The 23,128-nt window shown below is 43.8% G+C and overlaps 1 protein-coding gene and 1 long non-coding RNA gene across 5 annotated transcripts in view; one reads left to right on the top strand and one right to left on the bottom strand.

Annotated features, from left to right (window-relative positions):
• LOC138504385 (uncharacterized) overlaps window positions 1-23,128 on the bottom strand; it is a 597,102-nt gene that overhangs the window by 105,037 nt on the left and 468,937 nt on the right. The window lies entirely within an intron of this gene.
• MYO5C (myosin VC) overlaps window positions 1-23,128 on the top strand; it is a 1,282,854-nt gene that overhangs the window by 1,123,442 nt on the left and 136,284 nt on the right. For all 3 annotated transcript variants that reach the window (XM_069624842.1, XM_069624843.1, XM_069624844.1), the window contains 2 exons: window positions 12,167-12,265; window positions 18,177-18,331. In XM_069624842.1, coding sequence (XP_069480943.1) covers window positions 12,167-12,265; window positions 18,177-18,331 — 254 coding nt within the window. The remainder of the gene's footprint in view (window positions 1-12,166; window positions 12,266-18,176; window positions 18,332-23,128) is intronic.

Here is a 23,128-nt window from a genome sequence, read left to right as displayed (position 1 = left end):
ATCTGGCTCTGCTGTACGTTGTGTACCAATTTTGCTGTGTCTCAGAGAGTCTTCTGAGCTGTCTGTAACAGGACTCTCCACTGAGCCTCCATTAACAGTGAAATAATGAGTTCAGTCTCCATGCTGGAGTCAACCCCTATCAACCACTCTTGAGTTCATTAAGTAAAAGGGAGTGAGCAGAGCCCCCTGGCTAGGAACTTAGCAGTGACCACCCTGTACCCCTCCCTCTGTGGAATAAAGGAATCATCTAATCTAGACATGTAGGGGCGCACCGCGGATAGAAAAGAGGACACCTTCTCATCTAGGTGTAATTACCTCCACGTATCTAACCAACCCATTGCTGAAGCGAAGGTGTACAATTCGGTAAGTGTATTGGGGTTTCTTCCACCCAATCGGGATCTGTCCAATTTGGCGTCCAAAACATCTTTAAAATTCCCACTAAAACCCATCTATCTGCCTGGGTCATTACAATACATTTTTGGAGATCATTGAGCAATTCCTGTGTAAGAGGAGGAGGTGCATATATCGCCACAATGCCCCAGATGACCCCCCATAACTCACCACGTATCATCACATGTCTACCCGTGGGGTCCGCCAAGTGAGAAAGGCACCCTTTTGTGGATTAAGATTAGTGTGCCCCTAGTAAATCCTGCACGGAAGGCTGTCCTGTAATTAGATCGCCCAAAGAATCAGCAATTTGTCTCAGCCAGATGGGTCTCTGCTAGGAAGGCGAAATCAGGCGAATGTCTGTTAAGAAATTGCAGTATGAGTCTGTGTTTTATACTTGTACAGAGGCCATTAACATTCCATGCTGATAATCAGACTTGTTCATTGTGTGACATTCTGCCTTACTTGACTAAAGCTGGGATTCCCTCCCTTGGTATCCTCCAAACCCCCGTGGCCCAATTCGACATTCATACTTTTGTACCCCCATTCTTCTACCATGCCAAGCAACTAGAACAAACAATGGAGGATAGCTTAACGGCAACGTGTGCGCCTTGGAAGCAAGACGACACGAAGCAACACAGGTTCGAACCCCGGGTCCGCGCTTAGAAACCTCTGGGTGTTTAAGCGCGTTATAAATAAATACGCAATTAATACAAAAAAAAACAATTACGCAACTGAAAAAACAAACAATTCCTGTAACAGCGCCTCGATGTCTGCGGGCTGTGTGAGCGCTTTAAAAATGCAAAATAAAATAAAATAAAAATGAACTGTAAACTTTCCCAACCCCTACCACCCCACACTTCTGCCAAACTTGAATCACCTGTCGCCCCCTCGCCATGCCAACTTGCCATGAACTAACTAAATTAGCCATTCGTGAGGCACTCAGTTGGTGAAGTACAACCGGTGTATGGCCGTGCGCCATAGACCGTTGCCCATCACTTAAGGGCCAATATTATTCAATATCCCAGTTATCTTATGGTTAGTGTACGGATCGGATGATCCCCATGGTCTTGATACGTATTTGTCAACGTTTGGCACCATGGTCTATCTAGTCACTTTTGTCCTCTGGAGTTGCAGTGTCCTGGGAATATAGCGGATCTGACAATGGTATCTCCTCCGGCTCTCATCGCTGGTTCTCTTTCTGTGTATCCGGTCTCGGTGTGCACTGTATATTAATTTCGTACCACTCCCAGGCCTCTCATGATGTGTTAAAGAGAAAAGCTTTTGTTCATGATATACCTTTAATTGCGAGGGGAAGAAGAGGGCTTATTTGATGCCATTAGTCGCTAGCTTTTTCTTTATTGCGTCAAATGATTGGTGGGTTCCCTGCGCCTCCCTTGTGTAGTCTGGGAAGAAACCTATCCTTGAGCCACTGAATGTGATGGGACCCGTCGCTCTCACCTTGTAGTAGGGCATCTCTATCTTGGTAGTTTAAGAGTCCGGCTATCACTGTGCAGGGATGTGCCCCCGGAACGGGTCTTCCTATGGGGACCCTATGGGCTTTTTAGACCAAGAAAAAATGAGATCTGTAAACCATTGTTCTAAGAAGAGTTCCATGCTTGGACCCTCCGATTTCTCTGGTATCCCTAGTATGCAGAGGTTATGTCGTCTGGACCTCCCTTCACTGTCTTCTGCACGGTTTTCAAGGATGCCTAATTTCTGTGTCTCTGTTGCTGGTTGTTTTTCCATTCTTTGCATTGCGTCCACTGTAGTTGATATTCTCTGCTCTGCCTCCCTCATTCGTAAGGAGAGTTTGTGCAGGTCTTGGCGTAAGAAGGACATTTCCGAGGACAAACAGTCTATCCTCCCTTCCATTGATGTGCAAGATTCCTGGATGGCATCTATTATTTCACTTAGTGAGATATGCAGGTCTTGTAATGTTTCCTGTCGCAAAGTGTTCATCTTGCTCTGGTGTAGTGCTTTTTTCCCCCTTTCCTTCGCCATAGTCTCACAGAGTTCAGAGAGGGGGTGGGGGTGGTTGGAGTTTTCCACAGTAACCCACTGCTGCCTGTGTTTCATAAGTAGTGCTCGATTCCAAATTTCCCGCGGCACTTGTGTTTCCTGGGTTCTACCGAGGCGTACCCGGAATATCAATGAAGTGTTGATGACATTGCGTACCTTTCACTCCTTGGGAGTATTGCAGTTAGTATCCAGGTCTGTGTCTGCCTTAAGCAGGTCTCAGTTTATGATTAGCCACTGGAAGTTGTGTGGCCCAGCATGTAGAGTCAGCAGATCGACCAAAATAATGCAGACACTCTTTCTTCACCAGGGGTTCGCCCTAACAGTCCATCTCTCCAGGTCAGATCTCAACATGTACCCAGGAAGGAATGTCTATGGTTTCATGGCCGTGTGTAGACAGTGGCTTCTGTGTGCGAGTAGCCACTGTTGCTGTGGGAGGAAGCGAACCACCCCCTCTCCTTACCACTTCAGTGTGTAACTGGCACTGGGTATCCCGGACTGTTTTGTTTCACTGGTGCGGCTTATTCGCCGCTCTTGGTTTCACCCGGGTGGCGAGCTCCGCCTCAGACGCAAGGGTCTCCGCAGTCTCTGTCAACTCCACAACAGAACTGTTCGTTCTCCCCCACATGAGAGTTAAACCGCTTTCCTGCCTGGGCGGTTCAGAAGTGATCATCGGCTTCGCCATACAGGTTGTAGCTTCCCGACTCTTTCAGGCCGCCGCAGAGTTCACCGCGCAGCTTCTCTTGCTCTTCCTGTGTTTGTCAAAATCATACCTGAGTCCTTGTAGCGTCCAGGGCCGCCGGGCGATTTTTATGTCTCAATCTCCCACTTCCCGGCACTTGATTTACTCCGGAAAAGCAGCAGAATGTTGCTTATTCTTACGGGTGCCAATTTATCAAGCCTGCTTCTTTGGATATTGAATTGGGACTCAGGATACTTGAAAGGATGGTGATGTCCCGACAGAGCTATGTGGTTCTGCGTCCACATTCCACGGCTGCTCAGCAGTGCCCCCGAGAGACAGCATTCTTAAGATTTCATTGAAATACACGTACTCCAACTGGGTTCTGCTGAGTGTTCTACTTACCGTTCTGAAGCCATTCCCTATGGGCAGTTATCAAAATGTCAGTCTTGGGGAGAAAAGAAACCGCTCAACTAGAGTTTGAGGCAATCATCAAAGAATTAGAATGATTTGGGTTTTCGCTTCTTTGTTTAAAGATCTCAGTTAAGAGAGGAGATTGTGATGTATTGCTTTGTCCCATTCTCGTTTCCCTCAGGGGCTTCCAGTTTTCAACAGTTAGTTAAACTGCTTTAAGCTTGTTGTTCCGGACAGTCTATGGAGCCAGCACCTCCTGCAGAATTTAACTAGTGAGGAACTGGGAGTAGAGTGATTATGAGCAAATTACATAGAGCATGTGGCAGGTCAGGCCACATGGGGCTCCCCACCACTTGCAGCCAGGCATGGGAGGAGGCAGGACTTATCCACTGAGAGCCCAATCAGTCAGTCAGTCGGGAACAGTGCTACCAGGCATGTGCAGTATTGACCTGTTGAAAGGTAAATTCTGGGAGGAGAGTGACTGGCATCCGGGGTGAAAGCAGTGATGTGAGGATCCACTGTACCTGCAGCAGTCTATCTCAGCATGCTTGTGTCAGACCAAATACAGAAAGACAGCCCATAGATTCAGATTGTGTCAAGAGGAATGTGTAGAGGATTGTGGCAACAGATTACTTAGAATTCAATTGCTGCACACAGGCAAACCCCTATCTGCGGGTTATGTTGGCCCCCACACTCCTGAATCGAAACCTCCAGTGTTTTCTCTTCTGCAGAGCTGCAGCCTCCCCCCTCAACATCTGCCGACACAATTTAGCAATATTGCCATTCACTGTTGCATCTGGTGGACCCATGGAGAAGCTTGCTAAAAATATGTCGATCACCCACTGCTCCCCTCTCGCCATAGCTTGCAAGTTATATGATGCTGTGGCAGGATGAGAATTTTAAGTAGTTCCTATAAATCAGGTCCTAGCTGCGACAAGAGCGGTCTGCAGCACTAGCAAGGCAATGGGACATGCCTACTCACCTAGCATTATCTTCACCAACTTCCATGAAAAGATGTGCATTGGCCATGCAGTGATTGCTGATTGATCATCGTAGGGCGGTGGGCAACTAATCTGTTCAACCACACCCCTAATTGTTCAATGGGCCACCTACTCTACAGAATCTCTGCAAAGGGAGTCACTCTCGTTATGTTCAGCCCTATAGTGAATAAAGGACATTCAGCATAGCCAGATAATTTGCAACAAGAACCACGCAGTTTCAGTGCTGCACCATCCAACCTCATAAGTCACCAGCCACTTCAAGTTGTTTGTTGAAGTGCCAAAACAGAGATTTAGGAAATAGGGGTACAGCACCCAGGATGCAGAGATGATTCCACATGGCTGCCTCTAATTAGCACAGAACATGATTAAGCTGCCATCTTCTCTGAAAAGAGAGCAGCGGTGACCACAACAACAACTTTTGGGGAAGGTCAGATAAATGACGACTTTGGGATGATTAATGGAATGGTACAGAAAGCCGGATTAAAGTACAGACATGTTGTTTGCCACACTCTAGCTCCCTTGCTCTATCTCCAGTTGATTCATAAAATGATGCCCAAAAATTTGAATTGATACTTTCATTTTGATACAGTAGTGTTCAGAAACCCGAATAAAGCATCTCTTGATCTGACTTGGGTCTGCTGTACGCACCTTGTCTGGATTTTCTATGCCAATATCACCCTTTTCTCCATGACTGCCAAAGTACTTCCGCTGATCAAATATTCTGCAAGCCTGCTTTGGTCAAAAATGTGAAGCATAACAACCATTTAGGAATATTGTACAGACTACAGGATTACGTATAAAGTAATATTATTCAAATTATGTGCCTAAGTGTTGGCTTATTCAAGGGTCTTTATATTTCTTAAATATGCAGCTTGTCCAATCTTGTGCCTCCGGTTGTCTGTCTATGTGTTTTTTTTTATTTGTAAATGTCTTCTTGTTCGATTTTGTACGTTGACATCTCCTAAGTGGCATGTGTGTTGAGGCTTAACATCCTTGATGACATTTTCTGAACAAAAACGTGAGCCTTAATAATCTTTCTATCTCATGCAGATTTCTAAGCACCTGGTTATCCTTACATAATGTACTCAGTGAACCCACAGATATGTTAGAAAGGCATGGCAGTTCAACATATTATATGTAAAATACTACTCAGGTTAGCAAACTGATACCGTCCCAAAAACATTTAAAGCTGATCTGAGGGCCTGTATATGATTTCTATTTTCATTTTTATCAAAGCACGGTAAATAGAACTGTAGGTGTGCACTATCATTGTGGCATCTAGCTCAAAATTGAGGAACAATGATAAAACATACCGGAACGTATTTTAATGCAACTTTGCAAATTGAGGAAGACCACCAACCTTCCATACGGTTTGTTTCTCTTGAGGAAGACATATTACTGTAAGACATTTTTACCAATAATCCTATCCCTTATAATTGATTGAAGCTCTGTGAAGACCTTGAATTTCAGAAATATTATTCAATCAATATCTTGCCTTAATACTTAAAAACATTGTTTATTTTAAAACAATTCTCAGCTCTAATTAGTTCTACTTTGTGGAATATTGTATTTGATATTTTGATTAGGGATATTTATTGCTATGAAACAGATGAGTTCTTTGTAAATCACAATTTCTCTTACGTCCTGGCTCTCCCTTCTTCCCAACTAGTTGGGTACACCTGCATCCATAGGAGGGCCAGAAAAAGCTTGCTACAAAAGATAGCTGCCCCGTTAAGAAACTTGAAGTTGTTGAGGCTACGTCGCACATGCTTTGCTCCGTGTGCCAGCTCCACGCCTGATCCCTGCATCACCACCATTTCAAACCCAGTTCCTGTTTTTCCGCCTACTGGGTGAGTCGGGATTTGCTGCGCCCCGTGACTCTCGCTTTTTTGGGGCGTTACTCTTAGCTGTCCATTCCATCTTTTCATTTGATTGGTTTATCTTTTCTTTTTTTCATTTTTATTATAAAGGCAGCACCTCCCTCTGATGTATGCCGTTTACAACGGGATTCAAGTAATGCATCTGCTGTAGAAAGCAATTCTCAGCGGCCGATCCCCATCACGCCTGTGTCTGATGCCTGGGTATCCATCACCCCGTGAGTATATGTGTTTTCTGCTGTGGAATTCACCCGAGGTCTCTACATAGTCCTCTTCTTTCCATGTCACAGCTGGGACCGCTACCGAAGGCGACCGAGGACTTCGCACTAACAGGAAAGAGGCCGACATTGGTAAGAGGGGAACAGTACCTGCAGGTGAGGTATGTGTTTCGGCACCTGCCTTCGGTACCCATGTGAAGACCGCCTTATCAGTTCCAGGGTCTTCACAGGACTGTTAAGGGGGAAACTCTGGACGCTTACACCTGAAAGTACCTCTGGGTGATAAAATGCTAGTACCTCCAGGTGAGAAAGCTTCAGTACCTCCAGGTGGGAAGGGATCTACCTGGACCGCAAGATTTGCTGCAAGATTTGTTCACACCTGACAAAATCATTACGGTACCAGGAAAAAGCTCATCTGCCTTGGATATCCAAACAGGCAAGGTTTGCTTAAAAGAAGCAAAAGCCTTCAGGGTTGACTCGGTACCGGCCGATTCCCCTGTCTCTGCTTTGCCACATTGGATACCACAATCAGGTCTTCAAGTACTTTGGTACCAAAAGAAAAACATTCTACTTCAGTAACTACAGTTGCATCTTCTGACTCCTCAGTACTGAAAAAGACACACAGGTCCTCTCATAAGAGGCATAAGCATTCTCATTCGAGACCCGGAACGGTACCGGCTTCTCGAGGAAGCAGAAACGAAAGAAATCGTCCATTGACAAAGTTTCTACTTCGGTCCTGGAGAGTCAAAACTATGGTATCAGTCTAAGTTTGGACTGCGAAGAAGTTGACCCTTCTAAATATTTTACAGTTGCCCCTGAACAATTTTTCAGTTCTCCAGTGAGAGCAAATACTCCAGAAATTGTGGTACAATGTTCTCCTCAAGCTGAGGAAATTTTTGGCAGAACCAGTGCAGATCCCAACATCCCACTTGGGCCAACAGCTGGTTTTAACTAACATTCAAGTACCCATACCAGTAGAATTTAACATTTATAATTCAACTCATCAAGCTGCTAGGATAGACCCTTCAGCATCTAATTTTAGATTAGAAGAAAATCAGTCTGAACCTTCGCTATGAAATTACCAACACATTTCCTGAGACTATGTTATCTGAGCCTTTTTTTGGAAGTCTTGGCACAACCCATTAAGGACAAGATGACTCCTGTCGTACCTCCTCAGAGAGTGGATCCCATAGAGACCGCCCCTTTGCCAATCCTGTGTCAATACAGATACGGATTCAGATGATGACACTGCATCCATTTCTTCTCCAAAGGTGTTCCATGCCATTATGGCAAAGGCTATGCCGGCCTTAGAAATCACACCTAAACATAAACCCGAGACTGTAGGTTTTTTTGGGAAACTTCCTTCTCAACAAACTAAAACCCTACTTCCTGTGGAATTGTCTGTTATGGAGCTGGCCTTGGCTCATTGAGGAAAACCTATATCTGATCCTCACATCTCAAAGTCCTTAGACAGCAAGTACAAGGCGCTCATAGAAGTGGCTTTGTTCTCATGGGAAACCTTTCTGCACGATCTGCTCGGGTTTAAGCTGCCTTAGGTACTAAAGGTAAAGGCCTTGCACCTTCTCCTTCTACAGTTTTAGATAAATACTATAAGGCCTGGGAAGCTCAAGGGAAAGAATCTTATGCTAATTCTTCTCTTCAGCTTAGACATGTTAACATTGTTACTTTGTTGACAGGCTTCAATATCCTAAACTGGGAAAATTTGGATTGCTTCACAGATCTGCTTCCTCAAGAGGTGGCGGAAGAGTTTGGCTTCTGGGTTTCAGAAGGAAGAGAGGCAGCCATTCAATAAATCTAGGTTGTAAAGGATTTAACAGACACCACAGCAAGTGCAATTACGGGCGCTGTCTGCATGCATAGACCCGCTTACTTGGCAGCCTATTCACTGCATCAAGACATCCAGAATAAGGTTTTAAATCAATCTTTTGACAGTCAAATGTTTTTTGATCCCTCCACCGATGGGGTACTCCAAAAATGCAAAGCCAGCATCACTGCAGCTAAATCACTTAGTTCAATCTCAGTGAAGCAACCTTATCACCAACATTTCAAATCCTTCAAGCCATGTGTTCAATGAAATAGTGGTTCTTCCACAACTGCTAAATCCTACTATTCTGCAAAAAAGAGAAGATACAGGCCTAAATCCAAGTCGTGGTCACTCCTTCTTCTCAAGAACAAAAGAAGTCTGTTTGACTTTTATCCGGGGATGTACGTTCCATCAGCTCCAATTACTATCAAGCAGCATACATCCCCGGTAGCAGGGAAGATCTTCAGTTTTCTTCCTCAATGGGAATAAAATTGCACAAGAGGAATGTGTTTTGAATATCATCTGCCACGGCTACCCTCTAACCCTTCCTGCTACTCTTCCATCTTCCCGTCCAAAGTTCAAAAAGTCATCTCTGGAACTTTTAGTAGAGATTCAAAAACTTTTCTCCCTGGGAGCAATAGAATTGGTTCCAGGGGCAGAATTGGGTAAGGGAATCTACTCCTTGTATTTTATAATCCCAAAGAAGACCGGTGGGATTCACCCAATTCTAGATCTTTCTGATAAAAAACAGTTTCTCCTGGTCGAGAATTTCCACATGGTCACTATACCTCTGGTACCTATGTTGACCATAGATCTACAAGATGCCTATTTTCATATTCCCATCTTAAAGGAACACAGCCAGTATCTGAGGTTCACCATAGGGAAGTCTCATTACCAATACACTTACCTCTCTTTTGGGCTCAATGCAGCCCACAGAGTCTTCGTCGCAGTCTTGGGGGCTGTAGCAGCCCACCTACGGTTGAAGATGGTGCATCTATATCCATACCTGGACAATTGGCTTTTGAAAGTCCAATCTCTGGGAGAATTACTTCAAAAGATGCTACTAACATGTGACACCCTTTTCAATCTAGGATTTTCAGTAAACGTGGCAAAGTCAAAATGCATTCCTTCACAAAGGATTCCATTTCTAGGAGCGGTACTGGATATTACTGGAGAAAGGGCCTTTCCACCGTCAGAAAGGGTGGTGGCAGTTCAGCAGGTCATCTCTGTATTCAGAGAACATCAGCTTCTGTCAGCTTGTTGGTTTTAAAGACTATCGAGGCTAATGGTCTCTTGCATCAATCTAGTCCCTTATGCAAGGCTTCAAATGAGGACCATTCCGTGGAATCTGGCCAGTAAATGGAACCAACTGCGGGATTCTCAGGATATGAAAATTAAAATCACGAGTCAGATTAAGGATTCCCTGACATAGTGGCACTCCCCGGAGAATCTATTCATCTGTCTTCCTTTTGTCCTCCTCATCAGCACATTGTGGTTACAACAGACTTGTCAGGGTATGGATGGGGAGCCCACTGTCATGATCTCACCGCTCATTGCCTTTGGGCAGCCCAGGAAAATAAAATCACATAAATGTCTTGGAAGTAAGAACCATTTTTTACACTCTGAAATTCTTTCTTCGTGCTGCTCAAGGAAAGGTGGTCAAAATTCTTACGGACAATAACACTGCAATGTTTTATGTCAACAAGCAGGGGGGACCTTTTCCCCTGTGTCTCCTTGCAGAGGAAATATGGTATTAGCCCATAGAGTATCACATTTTCTTGTTGGTGTCCCATATGGAGAGAAAGACGAACGTCTTAGCGGACAACCTCAGCAGGTATAATCTGCTCCTCATGAATGGGACCTGAAGTTGTCAGTAGAAAATACAATTTTTCAGAAGTGGGGCCATCCAGAATTCGGCCTTTTTGCCACACAATACAATTCTCTTTGTCCTCATTTTGCTTTGCTGCAGTTTCTGGGTCTTCATTCCTTGGGAGATGCTGTACAGCTGGATTGGTTGAACAAAGCACTCTATACGTTCCCTCCACTTTCCTCGATATACAAGACATTACTCAAGTTCAGAATGTCACAGAATCTAACATTGATTCTTGTAGCCCCGCTCTGGCCACTTCAGATTTGGTTCCTGGATCTCCTGGAACTAGCAGGGACTTCCAAGTTGAATCTCCCATTATCAGAGTATCTACTGACTCAATAGAGTGGGCAGGTGCTTTACCCCCCGAACCTCCTCAATTGCTGAACTTGAAGGCTTGGTTTCTGAGGAACTGACCTTCGCTAAGCTCCATTTATCAGAACAGAACCTTAAGGTTATGCAGCCTCCAGAAAAGCTTCAACAAGAAAGTAGTATCGTAGTAAAGGGCTGCGTTTCTGCCATTGGGCTCTGGACTGCACTCTTAACCCTCTAAAGGCTTCAGTTGATAACGTCATGTCTTTTATGTCCTATCTAGTATCTACAGGAGTTAAGGTCGACACTATTTGAATAAAGATCACAAATCATTTTCTCTGTGAAATGAAGCTATTCATAGATACTTCAAAGGCCTTCTTTGCTTGCATCTCCTTTTCGCAAAACTCTGCCTCAGTGGTAGCTAAACATAGTCCTTTTGGTTCTAATGCACAAACCCTTCGAGCCTATGGCATCCTGCGATTTAGAGTTTTTAACATGGAAAACAGCCTTTTTAATAGCCATTACATCGACTAGAAATATTGGAGCGCTCCAAGCTCTTTCTTCAAAGGAACCCTATTTAATTTTCCACAAAGATAAGGTTAGCCTTCGTACAGTACCCTCCTATTTACCAAAGGTGGTTTCAAATTTCCATTTAAATCAGGATATCTTCCTGCTTGTTTTTCATCCTAGACCGCATGCTCCTGTGGCTGAAGAAACATTACATAATCTGGATATTGCAAGAACTCTCAAAATGTTATTTAGGGGGAACTAAACCGATTAGGAAATCAGACCAGCTCTTCATTACTTATGGTGGTCCTTCCCCTGGCAATAAGGTGGCTAAGGCTTCTATTGCCAGATGGGTGTTTTCCTGTATCACAAAGGCTTATGACGTGAAAGTGTTTGCAGCTCCACAGAGACTTCTGGCTCATTCCACACGGGCCAAGGCAGCATCAGATGCCTTTATTAGGCATGTCCTCGTTGCAGAAATGTGTAAAGCTGCTTCTTGGACTACACCTCTTGCAAGAACTATTCTATGGATGCATCCTCCAGAAAAGATACCAAAGTCGTCTAAGAAGAGGTGGTCTGCAACTTGTTTGTTTGAATTGTGCATATGGAGTCTCCTCCACCGTTACCCATTTTAAGGCTTTTTAGTTTGGCCCCAACCAGTTGGTAAGGAGGGAGAGCCAGGACGTAAGAGAAATTAAAAAATTACCTTCATGGTGATTTAGGTTCTCTTAGTCCAGGCTCTATCTCCTTCACAATGCCCACGCTGCCATCCCCTCTCAAAGCATATCCTTGAATTCAATGCCAGTGGCGAAACCAGGAACTGGGTGTGGTACGTTGGTGAAGTAGGAGTGAGGTATGGGGCTGGTGCGCGGAGGGACGCATGCGTGACATAGCCTCACCAATTTCAAGTTTCTTAAAGGGACAGCTATCTTTTGTAGCCAGCTTTTTCTAGCCCGCCTGCTGATGCAGGGCATTCCTAACCAGTTGTGAAGGAGGGAGAGCCTGCACTAAGAGAACCTGAATCACCATGATGGTAATCTTTTCATATTTTTCACTGCAGCCAATCAAGTTCAAGTTCCATCGGTTCCGAAAGAATACATGGGAATGCTGGAATACTCCACAGAAGATGAAGAAAGGCTCATGAAAAATCTCATCATTGGTAATTGTCATCACTTGTGGAGATGTTCTCTTTTAGTTCGAAAACCCCAGTCTATAATGCCAAGATTATTCCTACAAGTTAGATCATTTACACGGAAATGTGTAATTTTGGTGAAGGCAATGTATTGGTAGAAGCTGGAAATTATACATATTCTATTAGTGTAATAATGTGATCCTTGGATCCTACCTATACCTGATTGGCAGAATGTCTTTTTTATTTAAACGGGCGGTTAGTTGTAACCCTCTTCCACACCTTCCACACCTTTGGAACAACCTCTCCCCATCATATATATATATACCAACTTCTCTCATCCCCATGCAGGTAATGGGAATGCTGCAGCCAGTGTTTGTATATCTTTATGCTTACAAAGTGACTCCAGATAGACCCCCACACTGCATTTTTTAAAACATATTTCTATTGTGATAACATTGTCTGTGACATTATATGGCTATACACATGTGTAAGTTGCGTCTGATAAAAATGATGCATAATATGAGTGGTGATAAATACGTTTATTGATAAAATTATTACACTGAAAGCTCCATAAAGTTAAATAACATTTCCCAATTCTGGACATTAAGGGCATTTGTCAACAACTAGGGTGCAAGTCCAAGGTGTGAGCTCATTGGAATGCATAGTGAAAACTGTTTGCCCTATGAACTATAAAGAAGATGCTGTTTCCTTAGTACAATAGGTGTGCATGCAAACAGTAGTAGAAGGTGGTATCAGGGGCATTAAAATATTTGAGGGTCTACATTTGTCACCAGATCCAGATTATGTAGAAGCTCTTAAAAAGCTTTGATAAAACTGTCCCTTTTTGGTTAAAATTCCTCATGTGAATGATGGCCAGGATTACAAAGCAGTGCAGTTGCAATGGGTAGTCAACTAGTTCACGACTGACTCGAACAGCCAGCTCCTGGACTTGATGAAAGCACTGTGTGATGAATCCTATGAAGTGATCACTGACCCCAGCAAAAGATCTCCTCCCGTGTGGCCAGGGGACGACAGCTGCTACCTGATCCTGACCCTGGGGGTGGTATTGTGAGGGAGAATCACATGGGAGGAGATGGCTGTTGGGGAGCTGTGGTGACCCCATCAGGACAGATACAGTATTCTTCTCTCCCAAATTAAGAAGACCCTATAATTCCTAAATTCCTGATGGCTTGTTGTCACGTTACAAATCCCTCTCATTATAAGAGCCAGAAAAGCCTTCCTGCAAATCAATCCGAGCAGAATACCATTCATACTTCATATACACATAATACTCACTTAACCTCTCCTGTATCTGATGTTTTTGATTTAAACAAAGTTCCAAAACAATCTAACTTCAAAAGACCTAAAATTCCTATGGACTCCAACTCCCATAAAGCCTTAAGTACTGATACGAGGAAGAGGTAACTTTTCTCAGTACGTCGTAATTGGTACATAGCGGAACAGAGAAAAAAAGAAGTCGTGGAGGCTCGGAATGAAATAGACTGACATGAAAGAAGAATAAACTCCATTATTGTCTCACCAGAAAGGGTTTGTTGATACTTATCGAGGAAAGAGGCGTCTTAACATTTCCATGGAGACATGTCAATAGATGGCGCAGGGAGGACATTCAAATGATAAGTGCGCTGGCGTTGTGACAAAAGATGCAAGCGTCTAATGTCAGCCTGAGGGGCGGGTGATCCGATTTACTGCTGCAAGGGCAAGATGGATCAATGGTTAAGATTAGTACAAGATGACGGTTTCTGACCTGTGAGTTTCGCATGTGTAAATGTGAGAAAACTGAAGGTAAGATGCATTGTTCTTTTTTCTCTGATCGATCGATACATGCCCGATCCATTGAGCCAATAAAATTCCTGAGAGAGTTTCCCCTTTAAGTAAAAATATTTTTGACAGCTAAAAAGGATTTTACGTTTTGCTGGTTAATATGATGGATCTCGAGTAACTGTATTGAGTACAAATAATAAACATCTTTGATTATGGCTTTAATCGCTGGAACGGGGGGGGGGGTAATGGCCTGGCAGCCAAAGTTATCGGCCCAAGCAAGGCGAGGTCCCTGGTCTGTTACATGGAAAGGGAAGGTGGGGCTCTGTATGGCGCTGCTGCCAAAATAAGGTAAGTGGGGGTTGGGCGGGTGAGAAAAAAGAAAATAAAGGGATGGGTGGGGGAAGATGGCAGCAGGGGGAGCCGGCTGTCAGGATGTAGGATTTCACCAGCGGTTCAAGCCTGTGTTCCTAGCCACCTGATTGGCTCGCTCCCCCTGCCAGAGTGCTAATAACTGTTTTACCCCACCATTTTGAAGGACATGGACATCTATATTCTAGCACCACTCCCTAATAATACAGCCTCACAACACAGCATGAAATTCTGCTACAGATAAGCAGTTAACTTCCCATGAAAAAAATAAGGTAATATTTACTAAGATGGGTGGATGCGTTGTTAACTCATGCAAAAGAAAACAGATGAACAACTGGGAGTAAACCCCTAGCTCAAAGTAAAACAGTTCGCTTCAGCACTAGGCAGAAAGACGAACTGCTGGAAAATTGAAGAAGCATTTTGAAATAGCATTTTAATATGAGAAGCTACAACTAGCTCATCTCTGGAAAGCGGAGAATGCATTTTTGTCACGCCTTCTAATGGTTCCCTCTTCGACCCCAGTTTATTCTATGCACCTAGAAACAGCCACTACTTATCTAATGAATGCAATCTGTTTGAGACCCTTGCTAGTTTGGAAGGCTTTATGGCAAGGCACTTCCACTAAAGATCTGATAGGGAACAGTATCTCTCTAGATGGATCTCAGGAAGTGGGCTAGTTATCACATATAACGTTTTTATTAAACCATCTTGCTATGGCCCCTTATTTTGCGAAGGCAGGAATGATGAGGAGTATCTCCAAGACATAGTTAAAAACTAGGATTCTGCATTTTCTGAAAGCTACTAGAGAAGGCATTAAGCATTTGCATCCTCGGGAGAGATGTTTTGTTCCATTATCTCCTGTGGGGGCGGGTCCTGCTGCATATCTTTTGCAAGTTTCTAACAGTCAACATAGATTCTTCCTCACGAGAGCCAGGTTCAATAACCTTACAATGAAGGCTGCTACTTGTAAGTGGTTGATTTATTCCCCCAAAGGCCGAAACAGTTGCTTCTCATGTGGGGAAGTTGAGTCCTTAGTACACTTTGTTTTATTTTGTCCTCTGTAGGATGATTTTAGGAAAATACTGCTTGCAGGCATACTTAGAAACTTTCGGATTGAGACATTACCGATCGGCAATGATGTTCTTATTGAATCAACCAATGTGTCGGTTACTTTTGCCTTGGCAAGCTTTTTGAGGAAGGCATGGGCAAAGAGAGGAGGTTCTATGGGGGGGGGGGTGGAATGAGCCATGGCTATGAACTTTATATTATATGCTGTGATTCACTGTGTTTTATTCATTTTTTTTTGCCAAGAGGCGTATGTGCTAATTGTTATAAGATGTGTTTTTTTTCTCGTTTAAAAATTGTCATTACTGTACTCTTCCGTCCCGTCCCTTTTCCTCCATACTCATGGGACATCTCTCGGAACGAGGACGGTACCGGAGCATGTTGCAACGCATTCTTTAGAATCTTGAGCCTGGCACGCCCTGCTTTGGTTTGCTTGATGTGATTGACGCACTCATCACATACACAGCATAGCTTGATGTATGTATGTACAGATTTCTATAAAGAGAAAGCACAAAGAAAGAAAAGTTACTTAACGTAGGGACTACTGTACGCCTAAGTCCATAGTCCCCTTTCCTCCACGCTTGTGGCTATTAGTCGCCTATGAAGGCGACACTGGAGCATGATTTTGAGTGCTCCTGGCAGGCTCGTAGCCACAGAACGGACTACATTAAAAACAGTCCAGTGCCAGATATGAAGAGATATAGAGACTTGGTATTACCATGAAGCCAAGTGAACTACACAGAGGTCACGACTCATGACTCTGTTTCAAAATGCTTTATTCTGGCCTATTCACGAAAGTGGGCAACCCAGAGAAGGCAGAATGACAAACAAAAATAGTTCTTGCTTCAGAAAGGTTTTCACAAAGGTCAAAATCGTTCTCACCACAGTGTCACTCAGAGCATTAGGAACAACTGTTATTTGTTGGATGACATTCTGGTTCTGGGCGTGCCTCTTTCTGTGGCCCTGGTAAGGCAAAAGCTTCACTTGAAGCGCCAAGCTTTGTTGAAACCAGGCCTGGAGTGTCTCCCAGAGGTTAGTTAGGCCAAGAAGGCTACTACTTTACAGCTCTGTCTTTGAGAGAGACTTCTTGGCAAGCTATTAGGTTTTCTCCAAGTCACACCGTTGCCAGTGTCTTATAAATAGCTTAAGTCTGTTCTCTCATAATGTCTGAGATATAGCTCGCAGCAAGCTCTTAGATTTTTCTCCTCATCTGGTTTTTCTCATTCTCTGGCCCTCCTCAACCGTAGATGACTCCTCTCCACTGTCTGCCTTTAGGTCTACAGTACAGTCTGTGTCCCCAACCACAGAGCACTGAGCTCTTTTCTAGTGCTCTTGATTAGTCTCATTGCTTAACAGAGTTTGCGATTCATTTTTCCTAAGCTCACTTCCCCTTTCAGGTCTTCATTGATCATTCCTACTACTTACTTCTTCTTTTCCAGATGCATTGCTTGCCTTATAAAGGGTTATCAGCTATCCATGCTTATTACCAGCATAGCATTGACCACGGACTTAAAATCCACATTAATTGTATTGAAGTCAGAGGGAAGTGGAACATCCATTTGGCAATGTCATGTCTCCCATTGCTCCCTCTGGCAGTACACAAAGTTTCTGGCATCAAATATGCTTTATTGTCTCCATGTAAATCGGTGGCATAAGAGAAGTTAGTGCACCTTGGAGTGAAACACCACAGCTCCAAATAGCTTGCCAATTCACAATATGGATAGTGTGAAAGTAATGGGCATTGTGCTGTGTAGCCTTATTGGATTTCCAGAGTGATAGGTTGGAGATACAGGATATTATTATGCCTTCTAGATATAGAGTTATGTATGTCGTCACTTAGCAACAGCAGGTCAAGAAGCAGCCAGGACCTGAATTTCCTACTTAAACACCAGAATTTATTTAGGGACTTAATATAAGGGGATCTAAAATTATAAGAGAAGGGGTATAAAGAAAACCTAAATCCTGGGTTTCTACTTCTCGGGTTGTCCTCTCTCAGGCGAGGGTTCTATTATCCAATTTCTCGGTTCCCTGACTCTTGAGCGGGTCTCAGTCTCTCTCACATTGCACGTTTTCCAGGTATACCCTTAGGCTGGCGAAAACTTGGTGAACCAAATGCAAATGTCCGAAAGGGAAATGAAAACAGAAAATCGTAATTCCAGGTTTTAGGTTTTCCTGCACCCTTAGTCTCCCCAACCAGGTTGGATTCCTGTCCGCAGGGTCTGCTGAGTACTCTCGAGGATGGGAAGTATAGCTGGAATCCCCCAATAGATAAATGCCCCACTCTGTCTTTGGTATCAAAGGCTTGGCAGAGAGCTACACTTCTGGCGCGGGGTAAACATGGAAGAGGTCCTCCTTACCCGTCAGGACCTTGGCTACGGTATTTTCTGTCTCCCTGCCCCTTCTCTCTAAGCATGCTAAAAGCTCCCTATGCCCTCTCATTTATCCTCCCCTCCTCTGTCATCTGTCAAGCAAGTAGGGGAGAGCACAGTATGACATCAGTTACAACCATACCTCAGGTACCTCCTGGGATTTATTGTACCTGGTAACCCCCACACACCAGTGTCTGCCCTTGGCACCAGTGTTAAACTAAAGGTTCTAGAATACTTTGTCCTTGCTAGATTTTACAGTGGTGAACCTACAAATAGATACAGTTCTCTACTGTAAAAACTGTTACTGTTGTATCATCTGTATGTGTCTTTAACATTTATTTTTATTGAGGCAGATTTAAAGCCACGAGGAGTTGTAGTGAATATGATTCCTGGCCTGCCAGCTCACATCATGTTCATGTGTGTGAGATATGCGGATCACCTAAATGAGGCTGACCGGCTGAAATCCTTTATGAATGGAGCCATCAATGGCATAAAACAAGTAATTAAGGTAAGAATGTATATCATCTTTAGTGTGATTGTGTATTTGACCCTCATTATTGTGGATAAAGCCATATATTATTTATTTCACTTGTTAATGCATAATGATGGGAAGTCTGTACACGCCTAATCGTTGAGAGTATTGCAGAGAACTATGAGATGAGAACACACGTTTGTCTTTGGTCACTTCCAGGCAGGTAAGGGATTTGTTTTGGGTTATCAGGTGGCCAGACTGCTGGATGTATCCACTGAGCTGGATGTTTCCGATTTATACTCTGGCCCTTTAAAAGAGATCTGCTGCTGAACAAAGCAAACTGCTGTTTTGGACTTGCTGACCTAGTAGCTACCAGAAATGTCCATCATTCTATCGACAGCCTCAAGTCTTGAGATAAAGCAGGAGGTCCTCATCCCCTATAATGGGTGCCTGCAAGATCATGTGCCATCTCTATGTCAAAACGTTGAAATAATCCAAATTGCAGTTCCAGCAAAGAGCACTCTGTAAGTCTATGATAGAAAAAGACAGCATGCTTTGTACTTACCTGCAAAACAGATCCATTTAGACAACACTTTGGGGATAGACCCGTCGGCTCATCCAGCACTCTTTCGACTGTCACTCCTACGATACTCACACCTGCTCACTCTCAACATATCCCCCATCAGCACCATCCATGTCATCACAGAAGCATCTCACAGCTTAGATCATACATGACAGAAAATACACAACACAAAATACGAACACCTACTCCAAATCACAAAACTTCTGCATCACCATATTGCAACAACTTGTGGAGAAACACCCACAACAATACCAAGCAGCAATATAAATCAGATGATGATCAACAGCAATCATCTACCCTAAAACAAAGCATAGTGAAGCAAACAACCAAGCAAAATCATACATGATAACCACTGTCTCCAAAGGTATGCACAGTTATACAAGTTCACAGTTACAGAGAAATTGACAATCCCACATCCATTCAGAATGGTCCACCTATCACTTTATCTACATCCATGCCCAAGTGCAAATCCTAAATACACCATCCGACAGGCGTGCAAAGTAGTTACGTACCATAGTGATTACACCACTTATGAGAGTGGAGACATTTTCTCAGCAAAAATATAGTCCCTCAAACTGCTCTCTGCTGAGTGTACATAGTTCCGACAAGCTAGACTTTGCTCTCCCTGTCCTGTTCTCTATGCTACACAAATGTCTCCCGTTTTCCATTATTTTTAGAATTTGTTTTTTTCCCTCCATCTCCTTGGCTATGTGATGGTTTCCTGCAGTCTATCCTAGATGCATTCGGTTTTTTCTCCTGCACCAGTTGTAACTGATAGATGCTGCATCATACCCACAAATCCCTGTGCCTCGAGTGGCTGATGCCAGATCAAAAGTAGACCGCTGATGGTGTTGCGATTTACTTTCACTGAGCGCACTCTGCAGAAGGCTTCTATGCTGGGAGCCCTTCTCGTGTCTGCCTCCAGCACACCTTAATGACTAGCTGCAGCACAAAAAGAAGACTGGTGAGTGAACCTCCTTCTTTCAGAGCACCCCATCCGGGGGACGCCTTCTGATGAGTATCTCAACCCTGGAGGGGCTTCTCCTTTCCAGGAGTATCTTCAGTGTCCTGCTATCAGCCATGGTTCGTAGGAGCAGACAGAACGCCATTCTGCTCAGCAACAGTCACACTGCCAACAGCATCATTATGGGCCATGCAAATAACTCTGGTCTCAGCTGCCCAGTATCAACCCATAGCGAGCCAACCAGATAACTCATAACCACTGTGATGAAATCCCCTGCTTAATCTTAGGGACTAACAGTGGAATGCTCAAAGGGGACTAGGGCCACCCCAGGCTAATGGATGCTGCATCCGGAGGAGGTATAGAAGGGATCCCCTGACAACCTCAACTGGGTCCCTGCACTAAGGCAGTGAGCAATCCCAAGAGCATGCACACCACCACAAATAGCAATTACCATTATGAGCGTGGTAAAGTCCAAAGCCCTTGAGGATACTCCTAATCATAGCATTTATACTCCTCCTAGAGGGCCATTTCAGCTCGCTAGCCAGGCTCAAAACCCACCAAAGCCATTATCACCTTTCCCTTTAAGTAAAGAAAGTTCCAACATTATAAATTCTCTGGTGAGCGAAAAAACACATTTCTTTCTTTGGCACTTTTGTTGAATAAAACACTTTAAAGCAGGAATCAGACTTGAACAGACCACAGGTTTTCAGTACATACAAAGTTGTGCTCAAATGAACTGAACCTTACACATAGTGTCCATGCTAGGGACAAAATAAACAAACACTGTTCTTCCATGCTCTCTGGCATTATGGGGATTACATAGTTTACATTTCCCATCAATGAGAAAGTTACATTCACGTTTAAGAGCTTTCTGTGCTTATAAAAGTATTTTCTGACTTTAGATTCACACACTAGAAAAATAAAGGGACCAAGTTCAAAGCAGGCAATGTGCATTGGTGCTCAAATGGGAGGGAAGGAGCCCAAACACATTTCCAAAGCAGTTCTGGAATCCAAGATTATGGCAGACCTGAACATGATAAATAATTGCAAAAAATCTTTTTCTGAAATTCTCTTTTGAAAGAAGGTATTGCACTGAACAAAATTATTTTGAATAATTTGAACGCAACGCGAGTCTGTACATGTTTTTGTATAACTACTTTTTTGTGAAGATCTTAACATAAAATCAGGCCAACTCCCTTACAACCCACATGATCACTGGCGCATGGCCCAATTACTGACCAGCCCAGCCCTCACTAGACATAGACTATAAATGCCACCTGGCTCAGTCAAAGAGTGTTGCATGTTATAGTTGGAGCCGGAGCAACACGTTTGAAGAGGAGTGGCAAGCTACAGGTCTATCGAGAGGAGTGCTCGGAGGAGAGAGTTGGATGTTGGAGGGCAGATGTTTACTTGAAGGAGATCGGAGACCATCTGGAGAGTTACTCAGTAGGCTGGATTGCTGGATTGCATACATCTGGAAAGAGAGTTATTCAGGAGAACCTTCGTGGGAGAGAGCTACTGAGAAGGTTGGGGAAGGTGGAGAGTTTCTGTATAAGAGGAGTTGAGGAGTTTGCAGGAGGAAAGAGCAATTATTAGCTGATTAGGAGGATTGAAAAATAATAGATGGGGAGACACAGTTTCAAGGTGGAAGACGAACAGGCATCCCTAGTAGCCAAAGAGAGTTGCTTGCGGACCAGGACGGCCCAGGGCAGACTTGAGCAGAGGGAGGAGGTACGCGATGGAGCAATCTCAGAGGCCATGCCACTCTGTTCGTATTACAACGTGCTAGGGCATCCCTGGCGGTATGGCAGGCAATGCAAATGGAAAGCAAATGGAAAGGACATCACCTGCTGCCCTCATCCATCCTATATTCACCACCTCTTACCTTGCCTGGATCTTGATTCAACTCATCCCACACCCCCCCCCTGGGCTGGTCATGGATGACCTCCCACTCTGCCTGTCACTGGTCATAGATGTCCCAGCCACCGCCTCTCCTGGCCCTTTGACCCTCTTCTTTTTTTACTCTGGTACATCCTAAATTATCCACTCAAGTTCTCCCCACTGGAGATTATTCATTTTACCCTCCCCCCAAATATCTTCAAATTGTGAAGCACCCAGAAACCAGAAATACAACTGCTACCATTATTCCTTGCTTAATGTAAACTGTGTTGAAAACGTATTTTCTGCTTCCCCTAAATAAGATACAAAAAGATTATCCACAAAATCAGAGGCGTCTCACTAGCCTACATTGGTACTACCTATATACAAGATGGTCAACAAGAATGACATTATTTTTCATTTGAATCATTTTTTTCTGAAAGCAAATGGCATTCCAGAGAGTCTACTGGTCAAAGCTTCCAGGGCGATGTCTAAGTGTAACATGGTCCCTAACGTGCCTCAGAAAAGAAAATTCAAGAATCTGCACTCCTACTGGAGAAAAGCATTTGCCAATCGAAGGCTGGGGTCATGTGTTGTAGGATGTACTCTCTGAAACTGCCCCACATAGAAAGGAGGACATGTTTAAAAAGCTCCTTTTGGAGGTGATGCAGTCAGCAAAGACAGTGCTAAGCACATACTTGAGTCCATTCCTAAAATAGTCGGCACTCTTGGATGTGCATGTTCACATTTTAAGTGATATCTAGGATAAATGTATCAACTTGCCTTTTGATGTAGAGTAACTTTTTGTTCTAAGACTAATAATACTTTGAACCAAGATGGACAATTCAGTCCACTTTTTGATCAATACATTCCCCTCTGTTGGGGATTAGCAGCTGCTTGTAGACCAACAGCACTTTTGCACTAGCAGAGGCAATGGTTCTAACCATGGCCATTATTCTACAGGAGCATCGTGCCTTCTGGGCTTTCCACCTCCAGAATTCTCTAATATAGCTGACTTTCCTCACCATTTCAGAAACACATTCCCACAAACCCTCCCCCCACTTTATCTTCTGAGGGCCACATCTTAGTCCAACAGCTTGTGGAGCTTCTGCTCAAAGGAGTCCTCATCCTCAAGTGGAGTGTTGCTCACAATCCTTTCGACAAATTCCTATAGATGGAGAAGTTGAAGATGGTAACATTCTTTCAGATTCCTCAAGCCCTATCGGAGGAGAACTGGTCATTGTTTCTAGACCTCTAGGAACCATTTTCCACATACCAGCAAATCCTTAAGACATACCTACACAAAGCATGTGCACACCTGGGCTGTGTTGCGTAGCTGATCTAATCACAACTTCTGCTCTGCCCTCACTTACCTTCCATAATCTTTCTAATAAAACAGAAAAGGCTG

Source organism: Ambystoma mexicanum, chromosome 11 (genome assembly GCF_040938575.1).
Source record: "Ambystoma mexicanum isolate Mex_15411 chromosome 11, UKY_AmexF1_1, whole genome shotgun sequence".
Classification (NCBI taxonomy): Eukaryota; Metazoa; Chordata; class Amphibia; order Caudata; family Ambystomatidae; genus Ambystoma; species Ambystoma mexicanum.
This window is presented reverse-complemented; position numbering and strand designations above follow the sequence as displayed.